Source organism: Colias philodice, chromosome 27 (assembly GCF_061535455.1).
Source record: "Colias philodice isolate Cphi_HAF_F1 chromosome 27, ilColPhil1 Martin Lab GWU primary, whole genome shotgun sequence".
NCBI lineage: Eukaryota > Metazoa > Arthropoda > Insecta > Lepidoptera > Pieridae > Colias > Colias philodice.
In genome coordinates, this window is record NC_143112.1 from 5,406,329 (window position 1) to 5,429,908 (window position 23,580).

The following is a 23,580-nucleotide window of genomic DNA, read 5'->3' on the forward strand; positions in this document are numbered from 1 at the left end:
AATATTCGCTGGCTCCTTGTGAACATACCATTATAGGATTAAATGAACTATTAGAAACATTAACGGTTATTTTAGGGACTTATTTAACTGGATATACGTTGGTATCAACTATCAAATCACAATGGTTACTAAATGAGCTCCCGTAAACACGTGGTGCAAATGAATTAATTTATGTATTGTTTTAGATATTAGCCACAGTTTGATTATCTCTATTATTGTACCCTCGGGAATGATGTGTTGTTTGTGATGTGGCTTGTATTGTAATGGATTTTTTTTAATTAAATCGCGATACAGGCGGAGAAACTTAGGTTTTAGTCCAAGACTCTCGACTAAAAATCAATGAAAATTGATGAAAAATATTTCTGGAACACTATAACCCCCTGTAAGAATATTTATAATATAAACATTCTTTATTTTATTTTATAATATATAAATCTTTATAAATAAATAGCTGTGCTCCACGGCTTTACCCGAAGTACTCCGCTCCTATTGGTCTTAGCCTGATGATATATAGCCTTCCTCGATAAATGGGCTATCTAAAACCGAAAGAATTTTTCAAATCGGACCAGAAGTTCCCGAGGTTAGCGCGTTCAAATAAACAAACAAACTCTTCAGCTTTATAATATTAGTATAGATGTTATCCACTGGGCATATTTGATTTTGAGTCCGAGAATCAGTTTCCCACTGATGTCTATATTATAAATTTATTGTTGTCGACACTTTTGATTTATGGAAGGCATTTGATGTCGTTACGTTGGATGCGTTTGTTACCTGTGACCTGTCGTCTTGTGTCATACCTATATTTATATAGTCATCGTGTTCTGTTACGTATTATAGTGTTGTCCACGTATAGGGATGGTATCGGTAAATCGGTGTTCCCGTATCAAAATTCGGATTTGCTGAATGTGTGTTTCATCGCGATACGTGCAGTGGAACGCGAGGAGAGGCATATTTACATTTAGTTATTATATTTAAATTAATATATTGCACCGTTCAAGTTAAGGCTCTTTCGTGAAAAAAAGTGAGAAAAGATTTATTGCCAAAACACTAAAATGAGTACAAGATAACTTAAGTTTAGGAAAGATAAGTTATGAAACTTAGCTAGCATTTGTTATTGGAGATACTTACAATTTCATTCGTTGCGATTGGAATTAATAATAACAGCAAATATTGTATCCCACAACTCAAATTACGCATAGCTTTTAAAATCTGACACTCCAGATTTAAATGAATCAAACTTTTTGTTTACTTTTCAGTTACTTTTATCAATTACTATATAAGTAAATTATTATGAAGTTCTTTGTTAAAAACTCAATATTTTTTACACAAACATATAGCCTTGACCAATGTTACCAAATCAATTGTTCTAGATATGAGCCTACCTTCTTAAATAATAGTATGTATGATTATCAACTTTATAAACTAACTATTTGTTTGGATTAGGTCCAAATAATCTAATTCTAAACACTCTTACTAAAGCTCAACCTAATTACCTTTTTGTCAAACTGAAACCTTTTTTTTAGTCAATTCGACTTCTTTAGGCGACTTAAAAGAAGCACTTTTGAATCGTCATAACATACTTTTACACGTAGTATATTATTATTAGTCTGTGCTTTTACCATTAATAAAATCAATAATATCTAATTTTACAGGTAAAGAGGTGCAAAAGAGGTGGCGGTCAATACGCGACTCGTACACGAAAGCGTACAGGCAAGGCAAGTGCCCGCCGCCGGAACACTGTGCGCCGGGCAGCCGCCGCTATCAGTACCACAGGCAGATGTCCTTCTTGCTGCGCGCGCTGAAGAACAAGTGAGTGATTTGTATGTGATGTCCCGCAGGGTTCAGCACTTGGTCCACTGATATTCCTTGTATATGAGAGTGATTTATATGTGGTGTCCCCCAAGGTTCAACACTTTGACCTTCGCTATTCAATATCTGTGTGAGTGGGAAATGCACTGGGTGTCCCACAGGGTTCAATACTTGGTCCTTCCATGTTAAAAACAAATATAAGGGAATGAAAATAATTTTAAGTAAATGTATAAACACAGTATGTATTTAACATATCCGCATTTAAAATTAGGTACATACTTCATAATATTATAATGTGTTTTATCAGGTCTTACCACGAGTGTTGCAATTTTATTTTGTTACATTACACATACACATTATCATACTATTTTTTATTATTTTTATTAAAATAACTACAAAATTTATAGCCAATTAAATACCAATATTAAAATTAGTAGAATCTGACCTCAAATAGACCTCTCATACTTTTAAAAACGTAATTTCCTCAACTATGAATTATATTTGAGGATATTTGATGATAGATGATAGATCCTATATTCGTCATACATTTTTTTGAATATTCGTTTATTTCATTTACTATTTCATCATTATTACTCGTGTTAATATCGATTAAATTGATACCTGTTTATGATACAGTTCCCAGAAAAGCTTCATTTGAGCTTATAATTGTTGCATCGATTCTGGAAAGCCTTGTTAGTATTGTTTATCCACTAGACTTAATAATGTTGACCTATTTAGATTAATTGTACCTGTGTATCGTTAATTTGCAATAATATTATAAAGGGTACAATTATACGTTTTTTTTATCGATTAAATTCAAGAGCTACTTATTGAATATTACTTACATACGTCCCAATTTTTTTACCATTAAAATTTTTCATAAAGGAGTAAAATAATATTGTTAAGCTAAATAACTAATATGAATTTTTAAAAGAATAAACACGAGGCGAGATTCGATCACGAGGCGAGATTCGAACGCGCGTCTAGCGCGAGCAGTGTTTGAAGCGGGGTTCGACTCGTGATTGATTTTTTTTATTTTTTAAAAATTTCAATAGTTGATAAAAATTCCCCTTATTGTTGTTCTATATATTTTTAATGTTATGCTAATATATTGTTTCTCCTTTCAGAAAACCACGCTACTCCCAAGACAAATATGAGTCATTTTCGGAGATATCAAACTCGCCCCAACACCCGGCACCAGAAGAAATGCCGCGAATCAAGCACGAAGCCATAGACAAACCGCTCGATTTAAAAACAAAACCGGACCCGCCAGAACGGCCAGAGACAACAGACAAGTGCAACCAGACCATAGACACGGAGAAGAAGCTGGAAATCAAGATAGACGCTAACAGCATCCTGCCAGATGACCATTTTAATGATGACAAAATGTTCATGAATTCTCTATTGCCACTTTTCAAGAAAATGGATGATGACACTCGACTGTTGTGTCGTATTGAAGTGTTGAAAATAATAAGATACGCGTTGCAGGGGAACAAATGTTTTGAAGCGTTGAAAATGGCGGAGGATAGCTTTTTCAAGAATCGTATTAGTGGAATACTGTCTAAGGAGGAAGTGATAAATAAAACAGAGTCGACGTTGTCTATGACAACGCGATCGGCGGATGGCAGCCGACCGGTTAGAAAAAGGCGGGTAAGTTTAAAAAAAAAATTTTTTTTTTTGAAGTGTTAACTTCTTTAGGCGCATTGATAGTAAAATTTCAAGGTAGCAATGGCAATACCGGTATGTAATAGTAAGGCTACGATTTTGGTATCTTTGAATCTTGCCAAAGAAGTTTCACTTCTGACACATATGCTCGTCACACACGCTCCTTATTAACACGCTTTTATTAGCTTCACCTGTATGTTTGTATGCAACCGATTTTGACCCACTTTAAACGGACAGATTTAATTCTAACTTTGTACATTTATCAAGGATCGGTGACAATACAATAATTTCATTAGTTTAATAGTTTATCATGTTCAAGTTTTGTTTTTAGTCTTTTTATAAACTACATATATTTATATATATATGTAACAAACAAAATAGTGTTCAACTTAATGTTATTATTCAATTTAAAAATAAATTGCTACTGAAATATGACATTTTTAATTTTACGATGTAAGTAGGTACACATAAAGCAAAAAACTGTTCAATATTAATCGTACAAATTTTACTAGAAACTTAATTAAAAGGTGAGCAAAGTAAAGGAAAATATGTTTTATTAAAATGAAGTGAAGACACATATTAGTTTGTAGAATATATAATTAAATGTAGAATTACTTACATTTTTTTCTTTTCATTGTGAAATAATATTTAAACTTACCCGAGAAACTAATTATATTTTATGTCTAAACACTTGTCGCTTACAAAAAACATGAAGACATTACTTGGTAAAAATGTTTTTAACGGTATAGGTATAAAATATGTGAGTGGTTTTAGGGAGAGAGGGGGTCGAGTCCAATCTCATTTAACCTTACGTTGGGGAGAGGGTATCGGCAAATATTTCGGAAAATTGAAATAACAGCTTACGTAATTTATGGACGCCCCTGAAAGAATTCAAAAATTCGGTCTATAAGTTTAATTTTAACCGTAACAAACAAACATATACATATTCAAATCTTTCCCATATCTATAGTTTAGATTGAGATGATACTATAAAATATATTTTTATTATAATTTTTCAGCTACGTTCACCATCACCTCTTCCAATGCCGCCGAAACGTAGGGGCCCCGGACGTCCTAGAAAAGTGAGTTAAATAAAGGAAATAATTAGACATTAGACATAATTAGTTAAAATAATTCGACATTTTTTGGGGACATGAAGAAAGAATCGTAATATCTTGATGAGAAACTTTATCCATTTAAAATTAAATTTCTAATATGGACTAGGTAACCACTTATTTTGCAAGAAAAATTGTAGTTAAACACATCTTGATCGGATTATAACTCCATAGTAGTTTAAAGTAGAGTAATCTAATAAACATATTTGTTTAAATCACAGATAATTTATTAGACATATATGTACTTATAATTATATTGTGCATGTAACTCAGTCAGGTAAAAAAAGTCTTAAAAATTATTAAAATAAATATATATTATACTTATTAATCAAAAATTTAATATTCCAGATCCGTCCACCGCCTTCCGACTCTGAGGAAGATCGTCCCAAGAAACAGAAGAGCTTCCCAAAACTAAAAGTTTCACCTATTGAGGTCAATCTCACGCCCGATGAAGATTCCTTGAGCAAAGCTACAAGTGTTGCTCAATTGTCTACTCCGTTGTTTATGAAGGTAAGTTTTACTCAAACTCAAACTCAAATGCGTACTCAAACTTTAGATTCAACCGTAAATAAATATTTCAATTTCCCCATGAGATTTTAAAACTAAAATCAGACTGTTATGAAATTTAGTAGATTGAAAATTCGCCATTTTATTTTAATACTAGCGGTCCGCCCCGGCTTCGCCCGTAGTACATATTTCGCAATAAAAGGAAGCCTATGATCTTTCTCAGGGTCTAAAGATTATCTGTGCCAAATTTCATCAAAATCGGTCCAGTATCTTATGCGTGAAAACCATATATACATAATTACAAACCTTTCCTCTTTATAATATTAGTATAGATTACTAGTGAAACTGTTATATCACTGCTTCAACTGTACACCTGCAACATACATAATACATATTCAAATATATGCCAAAACAACAAAATAATAATCTCTTTCTCAAATTCATACTAACAAATATTAATTTTTATAAACCTATCACCGATTATTGTATAGTAGTTCTCTGTATAAAAAATTAAGTAATATGTTCGTTAAAACGAGCTTTACGTGGAAATTTTTCAAGATTAGAATCTAAATACTTAGTTGCTTTTATTTTATTACAAGTAACTCACTACATATTATAAAACAAAGTCGCTTTCTCTGTCCCTATGTATGCTTAAATCTTTAAAACTACGAAACGGATTTTGATGCGGTTTTTTTTAATAGATACAAGATTCAAGAGGAAGGTTTTAGTATATAATTTATTATGTTTTAGACAAAGCGAACGAAGCCGCGGGCGGTAAGCTAGAATAGAATATATATAAATAACTTTATATGCCTGATGGTAACGATATCAGGTTATTTAAGACATTCGCAGTACACTTTAATCATAAATAAGTAATTAATAATTATATTAATATGTCAATTATATTTTTTCAGATGTATAATTTGGAGCGCTCCAAGCCAGCTACTAACATGCAAGTGTCAGTCAAAACTGAGCCAATCGACTATCCCGAGGCAAACTATTTAATTTAAATTAATTATCTATGCACACATTTAGAAAATAAACATTGTCTATGTCAACTTCTATATATTTATGGTTAATTCTATATTATTTATGTTTTTGGTCAGAAATAATTGTCTATGTCATGTCATATTATATTTTATTGTTTTATAGATATTATATATGTTTTTTCCTTCTTGTATTTTAAATGTCGTGTTGAATTTAAAATTATAAAAACTTGATGTGTAGAAAAATATGTGTTGTAGTAAAATCATGATAAGTGTTTCGCGTCAAAAATTAGAATTTAAAATGGCGGCCGTTAACGGTTTAAAAAAGCAGGAAAATTGCAAGAATGATGTCATAGATTAGCCGTCATTTTTAATTCTAATTTATTTTAGTAGTGACAATTCTATGCATATTTATAATTTATACGGGTCTATCAAATGTATAAGGAACGAATTTATCAAATATTCAATAAAATATCTATTATAAATAAATTAGATGCCTTGTGTATGTAGATAGAGTTCTTTTTACTCACTTTTACTGTTTTGACAATTAATTTACTGTGTTTATGAGTGCTCCTCTTTAGTTTATTAGTTACAGAATGATTGTGATATATTTTTAGGTTATTCTAGGTATTATTTATAATTTTAAATGCTTGTAAAATCAATGTGTATACGAATATTTGGTGTTGTGTGATTCATTAACTATTAAATAGTAATACTGTTGTCGAAACAAAAAGCATTTCTAGTTTAACTAAGTTAAGTTTTAGTTAGTTAGGAATTATTAATTAATAAATAAAATAATAGTATAGGAAAAAGTACAGCGAGGGAAATGGAAGTATTTTTGGTGGTTTTACAGTATTTGATATATTTCGTAGAAAATATTTAAATAGAGACCAATACGGCGGACCTAAACGGTAAAAATTATAATATAAAAGATTTTTACATGAAAATTCGAGTTTGAAAATGTGATCTCTTGGTGTGAAGCTGTACTTTATATCTGAAATATTGATGTTTTTACGATACATTCCAAAATGTAAGAAATTTTAACTGTCTTACAAGTATGTTATGTAAAATGAATGTGATTTTATTAAATAAACGAATAAAATGAAACATCTCTTTTATTTCCTACTTCCTTTTTTTACAATAGTAGATATGCATCATTTTTTGTTATCTAATCTACAATAGGTACATGTACATGAACGAAGAATTACACAAAATCGATTTCATAAATTATTTCACTATTAGCATAGACTAATATTCTATTAGTCCATGCTATTAGTTCATTTTTCGTAATGCATCATGCAGCGGCATGATGCGTTTTAAACGCAACATATAAACCTCTACGTAGGTAATATTCCTGTGAATAATCTTGCTAGTGCCGTGTGCGAGCAAACTACAATTTATAAACTACTATTATGCTACTATTATTACTTTTAATTTACTGTATATCGTCGAAGAATGATTATCTAAGAACTGTTTTGAATATTTTTATTTAATTTTGATAGGCAAACTGCCCTGCATCACGCTTGCTAATTGCAGGAGTGCGCGTCTGCGTCAATGTGGATTTACGCACTCAGGCGCGTAGATCATAGTTGCATTGGGTAGATTCACTCCTGTGATTCACTCAGCTTTAAGTCGCCCCGGCTCTGAGTCATTTCATTCAAGATGCTCCTCTAAAATAACGCATGGTTTTACCATAGTCCATAATATAGTTACTACAAATACTACAAACCATACAAACTATGAATAATTACGCTCGAGCTCGGTGGTACGTCTCGCGTGTGGATGCGTTTTCTGCAGTATATTTTCAGTAGGTAGTATTATGCTAGGCGTCCATTAGAGGCGGATCGGGCCGGGCCGCATCGCAACGGGCCGTCTCTAATGGACGCGCTGTTTGCTCCTGCGTCCACCTGTACGGGGCGCGGCGGACCGCCTAGGCGGATTTTATCTAACAGACGCTCGCCGCTCACATCCGCCTGCCTGCGTCCACTAGACGGGTCGGGGCGGGCCGGGCCGCAGCGCACCGCCGGCAGAAATCCGCCTGCGAAGCGATATCCGCCAATGCGTTGCGGCCCGCCCCGGCCCGATCCGTCGCTAATGGACGATGTTTCATACAAAACATAGGCCGGCGTATTTTTGCGTTGCGATGCGGCCCGGCCCGATCCGCCTAGTGGACGCCAGCCATTAGAATACTCTTTATTTTCTGTATCGGAACTGTGCGACAGTATATAGGTATATATTGTGTGGAGACAGAGTAAGATTGTGGGTATGAAAATTGAAATTGGGCAAATTATGGCAATGCCGTGATTATTGAATGCTGTGTGATGTGGCGTGCCAATCGCCGATATGTTTTTATTGTGAATAGGGAAGCGCTCGACCACAATCTCGCCTGATGTATGTCTTTGGCCGAATGATGATGGTCAAAATGTTTTGAAATTACTAAATGACCCTGAATTTGGCAGACAGCAGACAAAATGTAATTTCAGATTGGGATATCTCTAAGCGAAATTAAGTTTTACATGTTTACCAAATTGGAAATTGTTTGTCGTTGATTTACCTACAGGTGATAATAAAGAAAATTTTATTTTATTTGTTTAATTTTTTTTTAAATAAAAAATAAAATTTTGGGAAGCTCTCACCATGTTCCCAATTGTTTTATAAATGTGAAACTTTCAAATTTAGTTTATTATTGGATTCTGAAAAGGTGATATCAGTTAGTTTTTTCATTTCGGCTTGGAATAGTCTGGGACGTGTATCTACCAGAAAAATTAATTTTTAGTGGAAAAAAGAAAAGTCATATTTTCGTCTTTAAAAACTCTAAAGGTGATATTTTTTTAATTTTAAATTTTTCAGTCGGATCATAAGATATCCTAATTTTTAAATTTTGATGCCGGATATCAAAGTGAAATTTAATCCAAATAAAAATCTAAAAAATGTCATGTCTTCATTTTTAATAAATCTACAGATGATATATCTCAGATTTTATAATTTCTTGTTTATTTGTTGTATATCCTCATCTTTCGATTTTTTATCCAAAATGGAATATCAGGCATGAATTATTCTTTTTTTTATTAAATAAAGAAAAACATATTATCAAGGCAATTTAACTGTTAATATTCCGCCCATAATAAGAGTAAATTATGGAATAAAATATTTTCAGTCTTTATATCATAGCCCGGTCAAATTAGACCTTTGCAATAACAATTCCTACAGAGCCAAATTTTTGGTGGAGAGCTGGTGAGTTTATAGGCACACCCTCTAAACTCTCGTAACTCTTGGGAAAGAAAACATCAAGATCATTTTTGTACAGAATAATTATAAGATCTAGTACTTATTTGAGGTTTTTTTTTTATAAAATTTACCGTCCTGTCCGTTTTTCCTTTGACCCTGAATAACTTTTGTTGCACACATGGGATCTTAAAACTTGTACTTTTAAAACTTTATTTGTTATGGTACACCCCTACCACAATTTAGCTCTGCAGGAATTATTGTTATTGCAAAGGTCTAATTTGACCGGGCTATGATATAAAGACTGAAAATATTTTATTCCATAATTTACTCTTATTATGGGCGGAATATTAACAGTTAAATTGCCTTGATAATATGTTTTTCTTTATTTAATAAAAAAAAGAATAATTCATGCCTGATATTCCATTTCGGATAAAAAATCGAAAGATGAGGATATACAACAAATAAACAAGAAATTATAAAATCTGAGATATATCATCTGTAGATTTATTAAAAATGAAGACATGACATTTTTTTGATTTTTATTTGGATTAAATTTCACTTTGATATCCGGCATCAAAATTTAAAAATTAGGATATCTTATGATCCGACTGAAAAATTTAAAATTAAAAAAATATCACCTTTAGAGTTTTTAAAGACGAAAATATGACTTTTCTTTTTTCCACTAAAAATTAATTTTTCTGGTAGATACACGTCCCAGAATATTCCAAACCGAAATGAAAAAACTAACTGATATCACCTTTTCAGAATCCAATAATAAACTAAATTTGAAAGTTTCACATTTATAAAACAATTGGGAACATGGTGAGAGCTTCCCAAAATTTTATTTTTTATTTAAAAAAAAATTAAACAAATTAAATAAAATTTTCTTTATTATCACCTGTAGGTAAATCAACGACAAACAATTTCCAATTTGGTAAACATGTAAAACTTAATTTCGCTTAGAGATATCCCAATCTGAAATTACATTTTGTCTGCTGTCTGCCAAATTCAGGGTCATAATTACTAAATATGTTGATGAGTGGATATTGATATTCCGATGTCATGGCATCATTTCATTATATAAATTTAACTACATAAGGACTGCGTATGTTGTACATATGTGTTATTTCCATTATTCTTTATTACATGGTTTTTATCAATATTTTCGATTGCTATTAGAGATGTTAATGCACTTTGAAGTTTTCTAACGACTCCTTTCTGTATATGTGGGCCATGAAATCAGTGTTGTTAATTAGTTTTAGTTGTGTGTGCAACGCTTTTTTTTACAAACTTTCTTCAGTAGTTTTTTAGTGTGTAATGTCATCTAATTTTGTGTGCAATTTAAAATGTAGTTTTTAAGAAAGGTTCCTTCCTGGTAGGGTAACTTTTTCTCAGTGTGAATAAATAAAACAATAGAATCATTCTTATCATATATTCATCATCAGAACTTAACCTAACTTACACTAACATATCTAGGCACTTAACAACTTAAATTGGTCACATGTATCATACAGTCACCTGTACTTGAAAAAAATAGACTTTTTGTATTCATTATACATATGTATTGTATTTTTGCTTAAAAATATACAATGCGGACTTTTTAGCACAAATAGCAATCATTTTATAAAGATTGTGAAATTTTAAAGAATGGAAAAAGTCGAAGCCCGGCAAAGCAAAAGACGCAAGTTCGAATCCCGCCATCGATTTTTTTTTCCATTCTTACAAAATATTAGCAAGCATTTGATTGCTATAAAACTCAATATCAAATTTTAAACGTTTTCAACAATCTGACGTACAAAAAAACGGAGGTAATAAGTCACAGAAAAATTAAAACTATATAATTTTATTTCGCAGCTCTAAATATGCCTACTACTACGGCATGGTCTCTCTCGTAAGGTTCCAAAGTTAATTGTTCTTGTGGTTTTAACTTTTCCGCAGCTAATCTTTTTACTTCCGCTGCAAATACTGCCTCTGGTTGTGCCGTTGAATCTATACAAGATGCCTGAAAATAGTTTTATGTGGTTAATTTATTAAAAATAAGGGATTTTTAATTTAAATTTGGATGGCAACTCAGTGAGAGAGTTCAATTTTCAACATGAAATATTTAGCACTTTTTTATCATCACGGTAAAGGTTGTTTTTGTGGGGATGTTTCTAATACAGTTAGTAATGAGTTTATTTTTGTTATTACTTATTTTCAGATAAAATCAAGTAACATGTTTTAAATTCAAGTTTGTACCAACAAATATAGCATTTTGGTATAAACACACTTTACTGCATGGTAATTTTAAAAATATTTTGTATTTTACTTTAATCAAATCCAAACTATAATCATATCATAAAAAATAATTACTATTTCTAGCCTTACATTTCAATGAACAGTAATAAAAACAACAAAGTTCCATCCAATAGTATTTAAGACTAGCTGCTCTGCGCGGTTTCACCCGCGTGGCTCCGCTCCTGTTGGTCTTAGCGTGATGATATATAGCCTTCCTCGATAAATGGGCTATCTAACACCGAAATAATTTTTCAAATCGGACCAGTAGTTCCCGAGATTAACGCGTGCAAACAAACAAACAAACTCTTCAGCTTTATAATATTAGTATAGATATCACAAACATCCACCTAAGACATAAACAAAAAAACTTCAAAAACCTCACCTTAATAGAAATAACAAAATGTCCGCCATTCTTGAGAAAATGTTGAGCGTTCAAACTGACAATTCTTGCTTGATCTGGTTGAGCTACATCAGCGAATATTACATCAACCATACCGACTAACATTCTGAAAATAATTATTATATATTTATTATGTTTTTTCGTATTATTTTATGTTTAATTTAATTTTGTATTAACATCAGAGAGAGAGTTCAAATTTGTATCAACATGACAGATTTAGTTCATAGGATCTTCATCATTTTGAAATTATATCAATTATTTTAAAACTATTTTTATGACATTTTTTTAACAATTTCGAATTTAATGAATTATTGTGTACTATGATCAAATCTTTTTATATAAATTTTGATGAAACAAACAATTTTTCTCAAGTAATAACTTGTTTTACTTTAAAACTAGCGGTCCGCCCCAGCTTCGCCAGTGGTACCTACATGTTTACGGTTTTTTTTCATAAAAACTAACTATCCTATCTCTCAAGTTGGATCGAACTGCACATGGTGTGCGAATTTTATTATAATCGGTTAAGTGGTTTAGGAGTCCATTGAGGACAAACATTGTGACACGAGATTTATATATATTAAGATTATAGTTAAAAAGCTACCTATTCGCATATCTATAGAAAATATATGTTTTTTTTTTGCTTGTTTCACCCACACAATATTCATAATTATAAACTAATTATATTCATAAATAATTAAATGTTCTTACCTATATTTAAGTGGATGTCTAGCATCTTCGATAATTGGAATAATATTAGTTCTCTTTTTAGCTACATTTATTAAATCTCTTCCCGATCTATGTGAAAACTCCACTGCATATACCAGTCCTTCCTGTAAAACAAATTTTTTATTTATTTTTTATATTTTACAGTTTGTTTGTCTGTATGTTTGTGTGTCACTCAGTATAGTGGGTAGTGATATGCATAGTCATCACGATTAGGTCGGACGCATGTTTTCATCATTGAAATTATTTAGAAAAATTTAAAATACATATTTTAATTGAAATAAACAAAATGTAGGAATTATTGAGGAAAATTAAATAATTGATGCCTATTTGGGCATTTTAATTACTCACATGTAATAAAACACAATGGTTTACTTTTCTCTATAGATTATGATATATTCGAATTTGTTATTTAATTTAAGGCTAAAATGTTAGAATTAGTAATATATTAATTAGTTAGTTATTATATTATATATTATAGTGCACTTTCTTCAATGTGTCTTTGAAATAGCTAGAGTAATTTTTGAGTAAATTAAACTTAACAGACAAACATCTAAATTAAAATCCTTTTTATTAAAAGCATTAAATAAACAAATAAACTCACCGGTCCAACAATATCAGATACATGACTAACTGTAGTACCGCTAGCCGCACCCAAATACAAGACTCGCTTCCCCGGCATTATGTGTATTCCGTCGACCCCCCCCATAATGGCGGCAGCCAACTTGGAACGGAACGGGTTCCACACTCTGTATTCCACCTTTTCACCGTTCTCCTGGAATCGTGGAACGGTTTAGAATTTGGTGGAATTTGGAAGGTTCGGTTGGGTTTTAGTGGGTATCGTCAGAAGTGGGTATGTGGATCTGGTCTTCATGAATAGGTCCAGATTAGAGGGACCACAATCATCATTTAGATATTCAAATTTTATTTAATTAAAAACTTGTTGTTTAAAGAACATTGTATTCCATTTGGTAGAACTATGTTTTGACAATTTAAGCATCCTTCGTCTAATTATGTTGATCTAGCTTTCCGCCCGCGGCTTCACCCGCGTTTTCAGAGAAAAACCCGTTCCCGTAGGATTTCCGGGATAAAACCTATCCTATGTCCTTTCTCGGGTATCAAAATATATCTATACCAAATTTCATACAAATTGGTTCAGTAGTTTAGGCGTGATTAAGTAACAGACAGACACAGACAGAGTTACTTTCGCATTTATAATATTAGTATGGATAGTATAGATTTCTGATTAATGAAATGCCTAAATTCCTATATTTAAAATAGTTTTCTAAAAACTACTTTCTTTTGTTCTAAAAGATTTGAAAACAAAACTTGATCTTGAGTAAATTTTGATCTATTGATGAAATTAAAATAGTTTACATTGCATTACATTTATATGCATTTGCATTCATTTCATAATAATATCACACAAAAAATCTACTTAGTACAATAATATAATACGAAAAAATTATACATTTATCACAAAAATAAACCTACAAACAAGATAAACCTCTACGGTTAAACTAACTTATGTAACTTAACATTACTTACATACCTCAACAGATATTCTTTTTTCGCCATACACTTCACTACCAGGCACCAAGTTTTTAGTTACAAGCGCATCTTCCTTACCACGAGCTACGAAAACACCCGCGTGTCTGTAAAAAACCGTATTTTTTATATTAAATAGACGATTTTTAATAAATTGTAGTTGTTTTAATATGTTTTGTGATCAGTAAATAAAGTTGGCTTCAAGCGTTCGCTTTCAGAAGAACGAAAGTTATTTGGGTAGCATCATTTCAATATTTTAAAACTATCGTTACAAAAATTTTACCTATTGTTAATTCAGAAAAAATTTTTAATGTCAATCTAAAATAACAATTTAATGCTGCAAACTATCGCCATATTGTTTGGCCAAGACAAAATTTTGTAAATAGGTCCAGTTGTTCTTGAGATTGACATGTTCATAAAATGAAACAGTATGAAATTGATATTTTTAGTTTTATGGCATTCAAATGCTTTGTAAATATAACTTTATAAAAAATAGAAAAATGGCGGGTCACGAGTGGCTGAATTGGTCAGGCATCCGCCCCGGAATGGCGCGAAAGGATGCGGGTTCGAGTCCCGCCTCGTGATCGAATTTTTTCTATTCTTTATGAATTTATATGAAACAGTATTTTTATTTTTTCACATGCTTTCAACAGTTTTTGAGTCATATGACTGAATATATAAATTTAATGAAATAACATACCTATGAGGTTCGACAAAAACTTGCTTGCCACCCTTGAAGCCCCCGCGGGCACCACCACGACCCCCCCCTCGGCCACCACCCCCACGGCCTTAAAATATTACATTTAATTACATTTTCTATATAAATGATAGTTTATTTATTATAATAAGTGATGTAGTCAGAAGTGGGTATGTGGTATCATAGTCTTCATGAATAGGTCAAGATTAGAGGGACCAGTTTATCATCATTTCAATGTAAAAACTTAATTGTGTGGTGCTTGGCTAGAGATTACAAATTATTGTCTAAAAAAAATTGACTGTTAAGAGAACAAGTATTATTAAAATTCATTTATATCAATAAATTTTCTTACACAATCCACTGTTTTAATATTAAATTATATAGGATATCATTAAGATAAATTAAAAAAAAAAATTGGACTTTGTAAGGAAACTTCGCTAATCAGCTGACAGATTTCCATACAAAGTCCAAATTTTTTTCTACGAATTCAGCAAAGTTGTAGAACAAAAGTTGTTCAGTTTCATGAGAAGAAGCTCCTGTCTAAATTCGTCTGACGTCTTACCTTTCACCTGGTATAATACAACAATTAAAAAGTTATCACTACATACCACCCCCGCCTCGTCCACCAAACTTGCCCCCACCTCCCCCGCGCTTCTCGAACTTCCCCCCGCCACCCCCGAACCCACCCCTCCCACCGCCGCCGAAACCCCCGCGACCCCCCCTCCCACCACCCCCTCCCCTCCCGCCTCCGCCCCCGCCGCCGCGACCGCCGCGGAAACCGCCTCTACCGCCGCCGGGGCTGTTGAATTCTGGAAAACATTAAAAATTCAATGAAATAAAAATATGCGTGTATACTAAAGCCAATAAAGAGAACAATTATTAATGGTAAACATTTGTTGAGCAACCGTTGATAAACTTTGTTTAGAAAGAAAAAAAAAAGAAAAAATATTTATTGCCACATGTTACACATACACACACTTAACAACTAGGTACTAATATTACTTAAAAAAATCAGGGTCAGGCTTAGCCATGCTGTCGGGCTTTAACACCTGAACAGCACTGATTTTCAGTCTGCCCGTAAGTTTAGATTCGTTTCTTTAATGGAACGGGATATCACTACATAGTATAAAACAAAGTCGCTTTCTCTGTCCCTATTTCCCTTTGTATGCTTAAATCTTTAAAACTACGCAACGGATTTTGATGCGGTTTTTTTTTAATAGATAGAGTGATTCAAATGGAAGGTTTTAGTATATAATTTATTAGGTTTTAGACAAAGCGGCCGAAGCCGCGGGTGGTAAGCTAGTATTATTTAAGCTAACAAACAAATTAAGGGCTGATTTTTCAATACTTGGTTAAAAATTATTTGTCGAATAACATATTAATCCATCAGTCCTCGGAATCACAGACACAATAGAAAATCTATTGTGTCGCGCCCCGATCGGGGCTTACGGTGGTCAATGGGTTAAACTACCATTTCTAAAATGTATTTGTACTGCCCGTATTGACAGTTTAAAGGTGACATGAATAAATAAATGTTTGAGTTTTAACGCACACCTATAACAGAGGGAAAACAATGGGTAATCTCTTTAATCATATAAACAATTGTAACTTTAGTTGTAAGCACATGTGAATCTCTTATTAATAAATCTTTTAAATAGAGGCAGTTTCATTTATAGGCAATAATTTTATCAAAGTATGATAGTGAAAAAACTGTAATAGATGAGGTGAGATATATAGGTATATCCAGACCTAGCTTAGAAGTTAGACATCTCAATTTTAGTACTAGTTGTAAACAAAAATTAGGCTTTTCACTAGGTACAGGTAGAAATGTAGCCACATAAGATATGAAATCAATGTAAATAAAGTACATATAAAAAAATTAAACTGAATTTTGTTCAATAAGTCAGTCTCCATGGGAGAGCACCATGTGAAAATGTGTGATAATTTTGTTGTGTTCTATTACTACCACGTGTTATTGTTGTTAACATTCACATTTTTATCAACCAACAACTCTAAATAGTGTGGAAATTGGGAAATTCCATAATTATTTACAATAATAAGAGCATATTATACAAGCAAATCGGTGAAGAGAGGTTATATTGCAAAATGCGTTGTAGATTGTATTGTGCCTCGACCCTCGTGGTTTATAAAAAACCAAGCTCTATCATGGAATTTGAATTCAACCATAAAATAAAACCAATTATGTGAGAATAATTTGGCTTTGCTTTGAAAATTATTAGTTAGTTCTATAATTAAGTGGGAGATTTGAGGTTATGTTTGAAAAGGACCATGTGGAACGAAACTAACAAAAAGGGCATACACTTTGCTAATAAAATGAAAGACCTATTTTAGAGCCTTTAAGTTAAAGTGTTTTGAATTAAAGATAGAAGAAAACTTCAGTAAAATTTTAAAATTAACCACGAGATGTCACACGCGGTGAAGCCGAATACAAAAAATTAATATAATTTCTTACCTGGTTTACCCATTATTCTTTTGAATATCTGCTTTCTTCAATTAACGTTTATTTCTAACACTTATCTATTAAAATCAAATAAAAAACAAATTTTAACAAAAATAGGGCGCAGCTCAAACGGCCCGCGCCGTGTTGCCGCCGCCGGAAATGAAGCCATTTTGTAATTGTCAATCCTCCACACTGCCGTTGTCAGATTTCAGGGTGACCATGTAAACGTAAATATTTGCTCAATATAGATACAAGCCTTTTTGGCTTTTTGCACATAGACTGTAAAAATAAATTACAATCAAAATAAAACACTTTTCACGAGATTTAGTTTTATATACTGAACCTTTATAGGGTTAAGTTCATGTACAGTATAGTTTTATCGACTTCTTTTCAATTTATGTAGTGAATCTTGATAGAATTTTATATTTATTTTGTGTATTTGTTTTAAACGAATGAGAAGGTTTTAAATAAGATACACATAATTATATTGATCTACAATTTTTTTCTAGTTATCACCATGTAAAACATCATCAATTGGCACAGTTATTCTAAATTCACTAAACTTAACATTCAGACCAGATCGTTGAGGAGTACAGCACATAAACCCTACAAAACATAAATCTTCTTCCTTTTTCATAAAAGGACACAATCTTAGAAGCGCCCACGTCACTTTATCGATAGAATATTTAATGCAAACTATATTTCCAACACTACTCAATTTCAGCCAAAATTTTTTAGGATTGCCATTGAAAATACCTGAAAAAAATAAGATTACTTTTATTCTACGTATAGTAGTACATATCTCATTATCATAATTTGAAAAAAAAAATCGAAGTTTTCGCACGTCTAAAAATAACAATAGTGTTCTAATTTTATTATACTATTTTTTTAATCCATCTCAAGGCCAAATTTTATCAAAATTCAGCCAATCTATAATTACTGAATAAAAAACATCTGTCAATCTTTTGCATTTATAATTTTAATTACGATTAAAAAATTTATGCAATATAATATAACGAATTACCGGTAGCCCAGTCAGATACACCATTGGTTAGCACACTGCTAATCATTGCTTGCCCATCAGTGTATTCTATTCCTGTTTTGATCCACTGCTTTTCATTGATGTACAACATAAGACCAGCTTGGTCGTATAGCGACGCAAAATCTGCTTCTATGCAAGCCTGGATAACATTTACATTTTATAATTTCAAATAATAACTGAACTAAATATATATTATTTATTTTAAGTAGGTTACATAAATTATAGCAACACGTTTAATTTGGAAAAAAAAATCAATCAAAAATAATCTTCAACGATTTGCTTTTCGCTCTTTCTATGCTTTTCTAATTTTTACTTAGATCATATATGTGAAAATAATTACTATTTAAAAATTTCTGTTTTGATTTCATGACATGTGATCATCAAGTGGAGCGCACTTCGTGAAAGCGTTCTAGACTCGGAGCAATTATCAAGCCTGGAGAAGTAACAATTAATTGAACAATATAGCACTAGTTTGGCCTTTTTGGCTTATGGCAAAATGTCATGCGAAAAAAGAGGACAGATATATGTCAGTTCGACAGTTTGAAATGACATGTGCCCATGTCAATTTGTTTCAGTGACCAGTCTGGTCACTGACGCATGGTGATTTTAATTATTATTTTTGAAGTGAAAAACGAGTGTTTTAGTTTAATTTGTTATTTTATGAAAAGAAAATTGACTAAAGATAAAATGGCTTGTGTTGCTTACGGCTGTAAAAGCCATAGTAGTGTGAAATCGGATGAAGATAGGAATTTATCATATCACAGGTTAGTGATTTTGATCAATTTTTGGCTAATTGTATTATAAATCAGTGAATTTACGTTATTTTCCAAATCATCTATGTTTTATCTACCCTTGATCATTGAAATGAAATCATAATTAGCTTCTTTTTGAGAGATAATGCAAAATATTACTTCCATAGTGTTGTGCAATTATCGATACTTTAATAGAAACGAAATATACGTACTTTGCTAAGGTACTTTGACAATGACTGCTTTAAATCAAATAGGTTAGGAGAAAAAAGTTATTTAAGCATGGATTATTGTTATTTGTAGGTTTCCGGCTTGTGAAAAGTTAAAAGATGTTTGGGTTAAGGCTATACACAGGGCAAATTGGAAGCCTTCAAAATATTCTCGGCTTTGTTCAAAACATTTTGGATTAGACTGTTATTTGGACGGGAAGAAAAGGAAAGTGCTTTGCAGACATGCTGTGCCAACCATATTCGAACATTACCCTACTTACTTACAGAAGGTACTGTATAAAGTCAATTAATATATCCACAATTAAATTAGAAATAGTTATGCGACCCTTGTTAATGTGATCTATCACTTTTATATTTTTATATTTTTACTAGAACCAAAAACAAGGTAAGACTGTACATTATAGGGCGTGAAATTTGGGGGTAGTGGAGGGTGGAGAGAGGGGGGGTGGGTACTAGGAACTTCCCCTGTAAAGGGGGGGGCGCGGAAATTAATAGTTTTCGAGATATTTACAAATGAAGTTTTTAAGGTTATGTTGGATTGTTACCACTTTTTGTAACTACTTATAAATAATTTACCTACTTTTTTGTTTCGTTTCAACTCATATATAGCCCAGCTCTTTTTTATTTATGGTGATTTTCTTTTTTAATTCCAGGAGTCTAAAAAAGATAGCCAGAAACAAAATCATCGATTCTCAGAGAAAACTTCGACGTATCAGCAATCTTCAGCCTGGTTTAGATGCACCATCAACTTCAAGTAGTTCATCATCTCGTTAATCTTAATGTTTTTAATATTTCTAAGTCACTATTTTTAATTTATTTATTATACATTTTCCCTTAAAAACACTAATTCGATCATTTATGAATACTGTCGTCATGCCTATTCTGTGAGTCAGATTATAAACTAACGATTTTTACAAGTTTACGGTGGCATGTATTTTTAATAATAAATATTATAATTTGGTTTTTAAGTTTCAAATTAAAATTTTGTAAAAAAAATGTATATTTGTTTTATTTGAAGCAATTTATTTTTAACTAGAGGTGCCTCCGCGACTTTGCACACGTGTCTCAGGGAACAAACAATTTCTTTCCCATGGGAATGAGTTATTTTTCTATAAGATTCTATAAGATTGATTCCATCTGATATGTTATTCTAAAGTTTAAACTATATTATTGTAAAGTATAAAAAAAATCATTCAGTAGTTTTTACGTGAAAGAGTAACAAACATCCATTCTTAAATATTTTCGACTTTATAAGTAGGATACGATTATTAATTTGTAAGGAAATTAAACCCTAAAAACAACCTAATAATATTTTTTTATAAATATGTATCACCATACGAAATCCAGGCCAGGCAAAATCAACACATTATGCCATAAATGGCGTGCAAATTACATCAGCTCCGCAACATTATTTAAGATTAGAAGAACATTATTTCAGTCACATCATAAAAGGTACATATTATAATAATATATTCAATACTCAAAATTAAACATAACATAAATCAAGATATTTATCTCTTTACAAAAATACAAATTTCATAAATATGCACGGTAAAGTTAACAACTTAAGTTTATATAGCGGTTTACAAGATTCATACGAACCTACACCACAAATTATCTTCAAGCAATTTTATAACTCAATTTTTTATTTATCGATATCTTGATTATCGAAGTGGCAAGCACTACCTTTTTAGAACAAAAAGTGACTACATGTGGATTTGAATGCCAAGCCGATAACAGGGTGTTGTCTCTTTCTATCGCATTAATTAGGGTATTGAATAAAAGAGAGCCACTATATAAGAAACGTTCAATTAATTGTTACTTCTCCAGGCTTGTTAATTGCTCCGAGGTTCTAGATACCTATCGAATCTGGATTCTAGATATAATTTAATAAACCTAGACCGACTAATACAAAATGTAAGGTAGCATGATTTGCAACTTAAAAGTCTAGCTATTATTATTCGCTTATTCTTCATAAGCAATATAACAAAAATACGTATACGTATGTATATTAAAGGTATATTAATTAAAATCAATGAAACCATGGGTCGACTGGTCGATTATTTTTTTGGCGTAACCAGTTTTACAGAAAGTCACGCTGTAGTGGACACAGGTTTAATTTCTTTTTTGTTTTAATTTTGTAACGGGTTTTACAGTTACACTATATTTTATAAGCATTTGTGCATTTATTTAATTAAACTGGTTTAAAATAATGCCGAAGTTTCTATTAAATTAACAAATGCAAGTAAATAAATCTATTTTTAACTCACCTCAAAAGTGAAATCATCTTTAATATCAATCCCAAATAAATGGCCGGTATTAAAATGGAAATTGTACCAAGTGCCTTGCCAAAAATCTGTTTTATCGTCCGTAGTTACTTTCAGAACACTATCACATAAATTCCAATTTGTTGGCTCGTTTAGCCAACGAAAATGGTCTAGTGTTATTGATTTGTAATCTTTCGATTCCATTTTAAAATGTAAACAAGAGTAATCCGTGCCTTACTGTCAATAGTAATGATTTTGTAGATGTTTTACAGATGTATACTGAAGTGTGTTAAGTATCATAACTATAACATTATTTTTGTATCAGATAAGTTCGAAAGATGATATGCACTGGAGATAACGTGGATTTCTATGAAGTTATCAAATTGACATTTTGTAATCACCTGCTAGGTTTCTTGTGTAGAAAAATAGGTCACGAATTGTGGTTCTCGCGGCTCTAAAGGAGCCTAATATATTTCGACATATTCACGATATATATATTATATTACTTACTCCACACTTACTCTGTGGTCTAGGTTATAGGATTAGATTATAGATAGGTATAGGAAGGGTATAGGTACCCTAACCTAGGTAAATGATAACACTAAAACTGGGAAAAATTGGTACCTATTATGTATAGGTAATTTAGACTTTATATGAATCTATCTAATAAATAAATAATAATTGATAATCCACGAATAAATTAACGTGGTTGATAGAAATATATTTTTTGAAATTAGCCAATTAGGTATCTTTAGGTATATTTGAAAATCTAGAATCTATATAGTTACCTAATAAAAATTATTAATTAAATAATTAAATGTGAGAATTTTTATAATTTCCTTAAAATTTAGGATCACAAAAATTATTATTTTTTGGATGTTGAAATGAAATTTAGGTATAAATGAAACTATTTAGGAATTACATTTCATAATTAGTAATTACCAAGGCATTCTAGATATTTCATAATCATAGCATTTTGCCCGCGCTCGTGCATTTCAATTTTAAATATTTTATCGTTTGACTAGTCACAAGATTTAATTTAAAAAATTCACTTTGCATCAATTTTTTATTATTCAACCATGGCTGTCCCACTGCTGGGCAAAGGCCTCTCTTGCATCAATTACGTACGGTACACTAAATGTTTGTTGGACTCTTTGTAATGCAATTTTAATTCTTTAAATAGTAGAGAAGTACTGTTATTTTTGAGGTTTCTAATGTGACGTCGTAAATAATTACATTTTTTCCGCTTACATTGCAAACGCAGGCTGAACCCTACGAGTTTTATCAAAATAATGTACTAAGTATTGTACACATTGAAGAGGTCTACAGAAAAGTCCGCGATGGTATATGTCTATCTCTTATGGATAACACACAATAACTTTTTCGTCCGTCGCGGATGATTTTGTCGTTCAGTGCGATGCGGATCGGGATCGACTGTAACCCTCTCGGTTTGCACATTTGACGCAGCCGCCATGACAACGACAGTACTTTACATCCGCTCCGCGTGACTGTTGTCCGCCGAGCACTGAACAAATACATTAGAACCAGGCACCGTCCGCCCGCGGACATCCGCGGCGCGGAGGAGCGGCGCGGAGCGATTTCGACCGCGCGCGGATAGCTCTCCGCGACGCGGACAGCTCCGCGTCGCTCTGAACGCGCTGGGTTTCATACATTTTACCGTCCGTCGCGGACGTCCGCGTAGGTCATCCGCGTCGCACTGAACAGGCCCTAACCAATACAGCATTAATCCTTAACCAATTAAATACCTTGAATACATTGTTCATTTAATATAGATCTATATGGCCCTTTACACCGTATGATTTAAGTGAATATTTAATGTAATATCTTCGAGATATTACAGATTTAAAAATTGCGG

General features: G+C 32.0%; 3 protein-coding genes across 4 annotated transcripts in view; 1 reads left to right on the top strand and 2 right to left on the bottom strand.

Moving 5' to 3' along the window:
• LOC149476643 (uncharacterized) overlaps positions 1-7,189 on the top strand; it is a 31,248-nt gene extending 24,059 nt beyond the window's left edge. For both annotated transcript variants that reach the window (XM_089711909.1, XM_089711910.1), the window contains exons 2-6: positions 1,653-1,809; positions 2,937-3,459; positions 4,494-4,556; positions 4,938-5,099; positions 6,011-7,189. In XM_089711909.1, the coding sequence (XP_089568035.1) occupies positions 1,653-1,809; positions 2,937-3,459; positions 4,494-4,556; positions 4,938-5,099; positions 6,011-6,106 (1,001 nt within the window). In that variant the 3' untranslated portion in view covers positions 6,107-7,189. The remainder of the gene's footprint in view (positions 1-1,652; positions 1,810-2,936; positions 3,460-4,493; positions 4,557-4,937; positions 5,100-6,010) is intronic.
• A 3,539-nt stretch (positions 7,190-10,728) lies between these two features.
• Positions 10,729-17,580, bottom strand: Fib (rRNA 2'-O-methyltransferase fibrillarin). Its single transcript, XM_089711930.1, has 8 exons — positions 17,429-17,580; positions 15,564-15,764; positions 14,959-15,046; positions 14,263-14,365; positions 13,315-13,485; positions 12,696-12,817; positions 11,970-12,093; positions 10,729-11,312 (listed from the first exon to the last, which is right to left on the bottom strand). The coding sequence occupies exons 1-8, from the start codon at positions 17,439-17,441 to the stop codon at positions 11,154-11,156; spliced, it is 981 nt and encodes a 326-aa protein (XP_089568056.1). The 5' UTR covers positions 17,442-17,580; the 3' UTR covers positions 10,729-11,153.
• A 147-nt stretch (positions 17,581-17,727) lies between these two features.
• Positions 17,728-23,082, bottom strand: LOC149476645 (uncharacterized). The gene is made up of 3 exons (XM_089711934.1): positions 21,708-23,082; positions 18,441-18,597; positions 17,728-18,172 (listed from the first exon to the last, which is right to left on the bottom strand). Exons 1-3 carry the CDS (start codon positions 21,906-21,908, stop codon positions 17,922-17,924), a joined length of 609 nt encoding a protein of 202 aa, XP_089568060.1. The 5' UTR covers positions 21,909-23,082; the 3' UTR covers positions 17,728-17,921.
• Between the last annotated feature and the right edge of the window lie 498 nt (positions 23,083-23,580).

What these genes read in the sequence shown, in the direction of transcription:
- Fib (XM_089711930.1), bottom strand. An exon ending in TATCTGATATTGTTGGACCG is followed by an intron (nt 12,818 to 13,314) that starts GTGAGTTTATTT and finishes TTTGTTTTACAG; the next exon opens with GAAGGACTGGTATATGCAGT. An exon ending in ATTTTGTTATTTCTATTAAG is followed by an intron (nt 11,313 to 11,969) that starts GTGAGGTTTTTG and finishes AACTATTTTCAG; the next exon opens with GCATCTTGTATAGATTCAAC.
- LOC149476645 (XM_089711934.1), bottom strand. Translation starts at nt 21,908, where the DNA reads ATGGAATCGAAAGATTACAAATCAATAACACTAGACCATTTTCGTTGG. An exon ending in AAGATGATTTCACTTTTGAG is followed by an intron (nt 18,598 to 21,707) that starts GTGAGTTAAAAA and finishes AATGTTATCCAG; the next exon opens with GCTTGCATAGAAGCAGATTT. An exon ending in TGTATCTGACTGGGCTACCG is followed by an intron (nt 18,173 to 18,440) that starts GTAATTCGTTAT and finishes TATTTTTTTCAG; the next exon opens with GTATTTTCAATGGCAATCCT.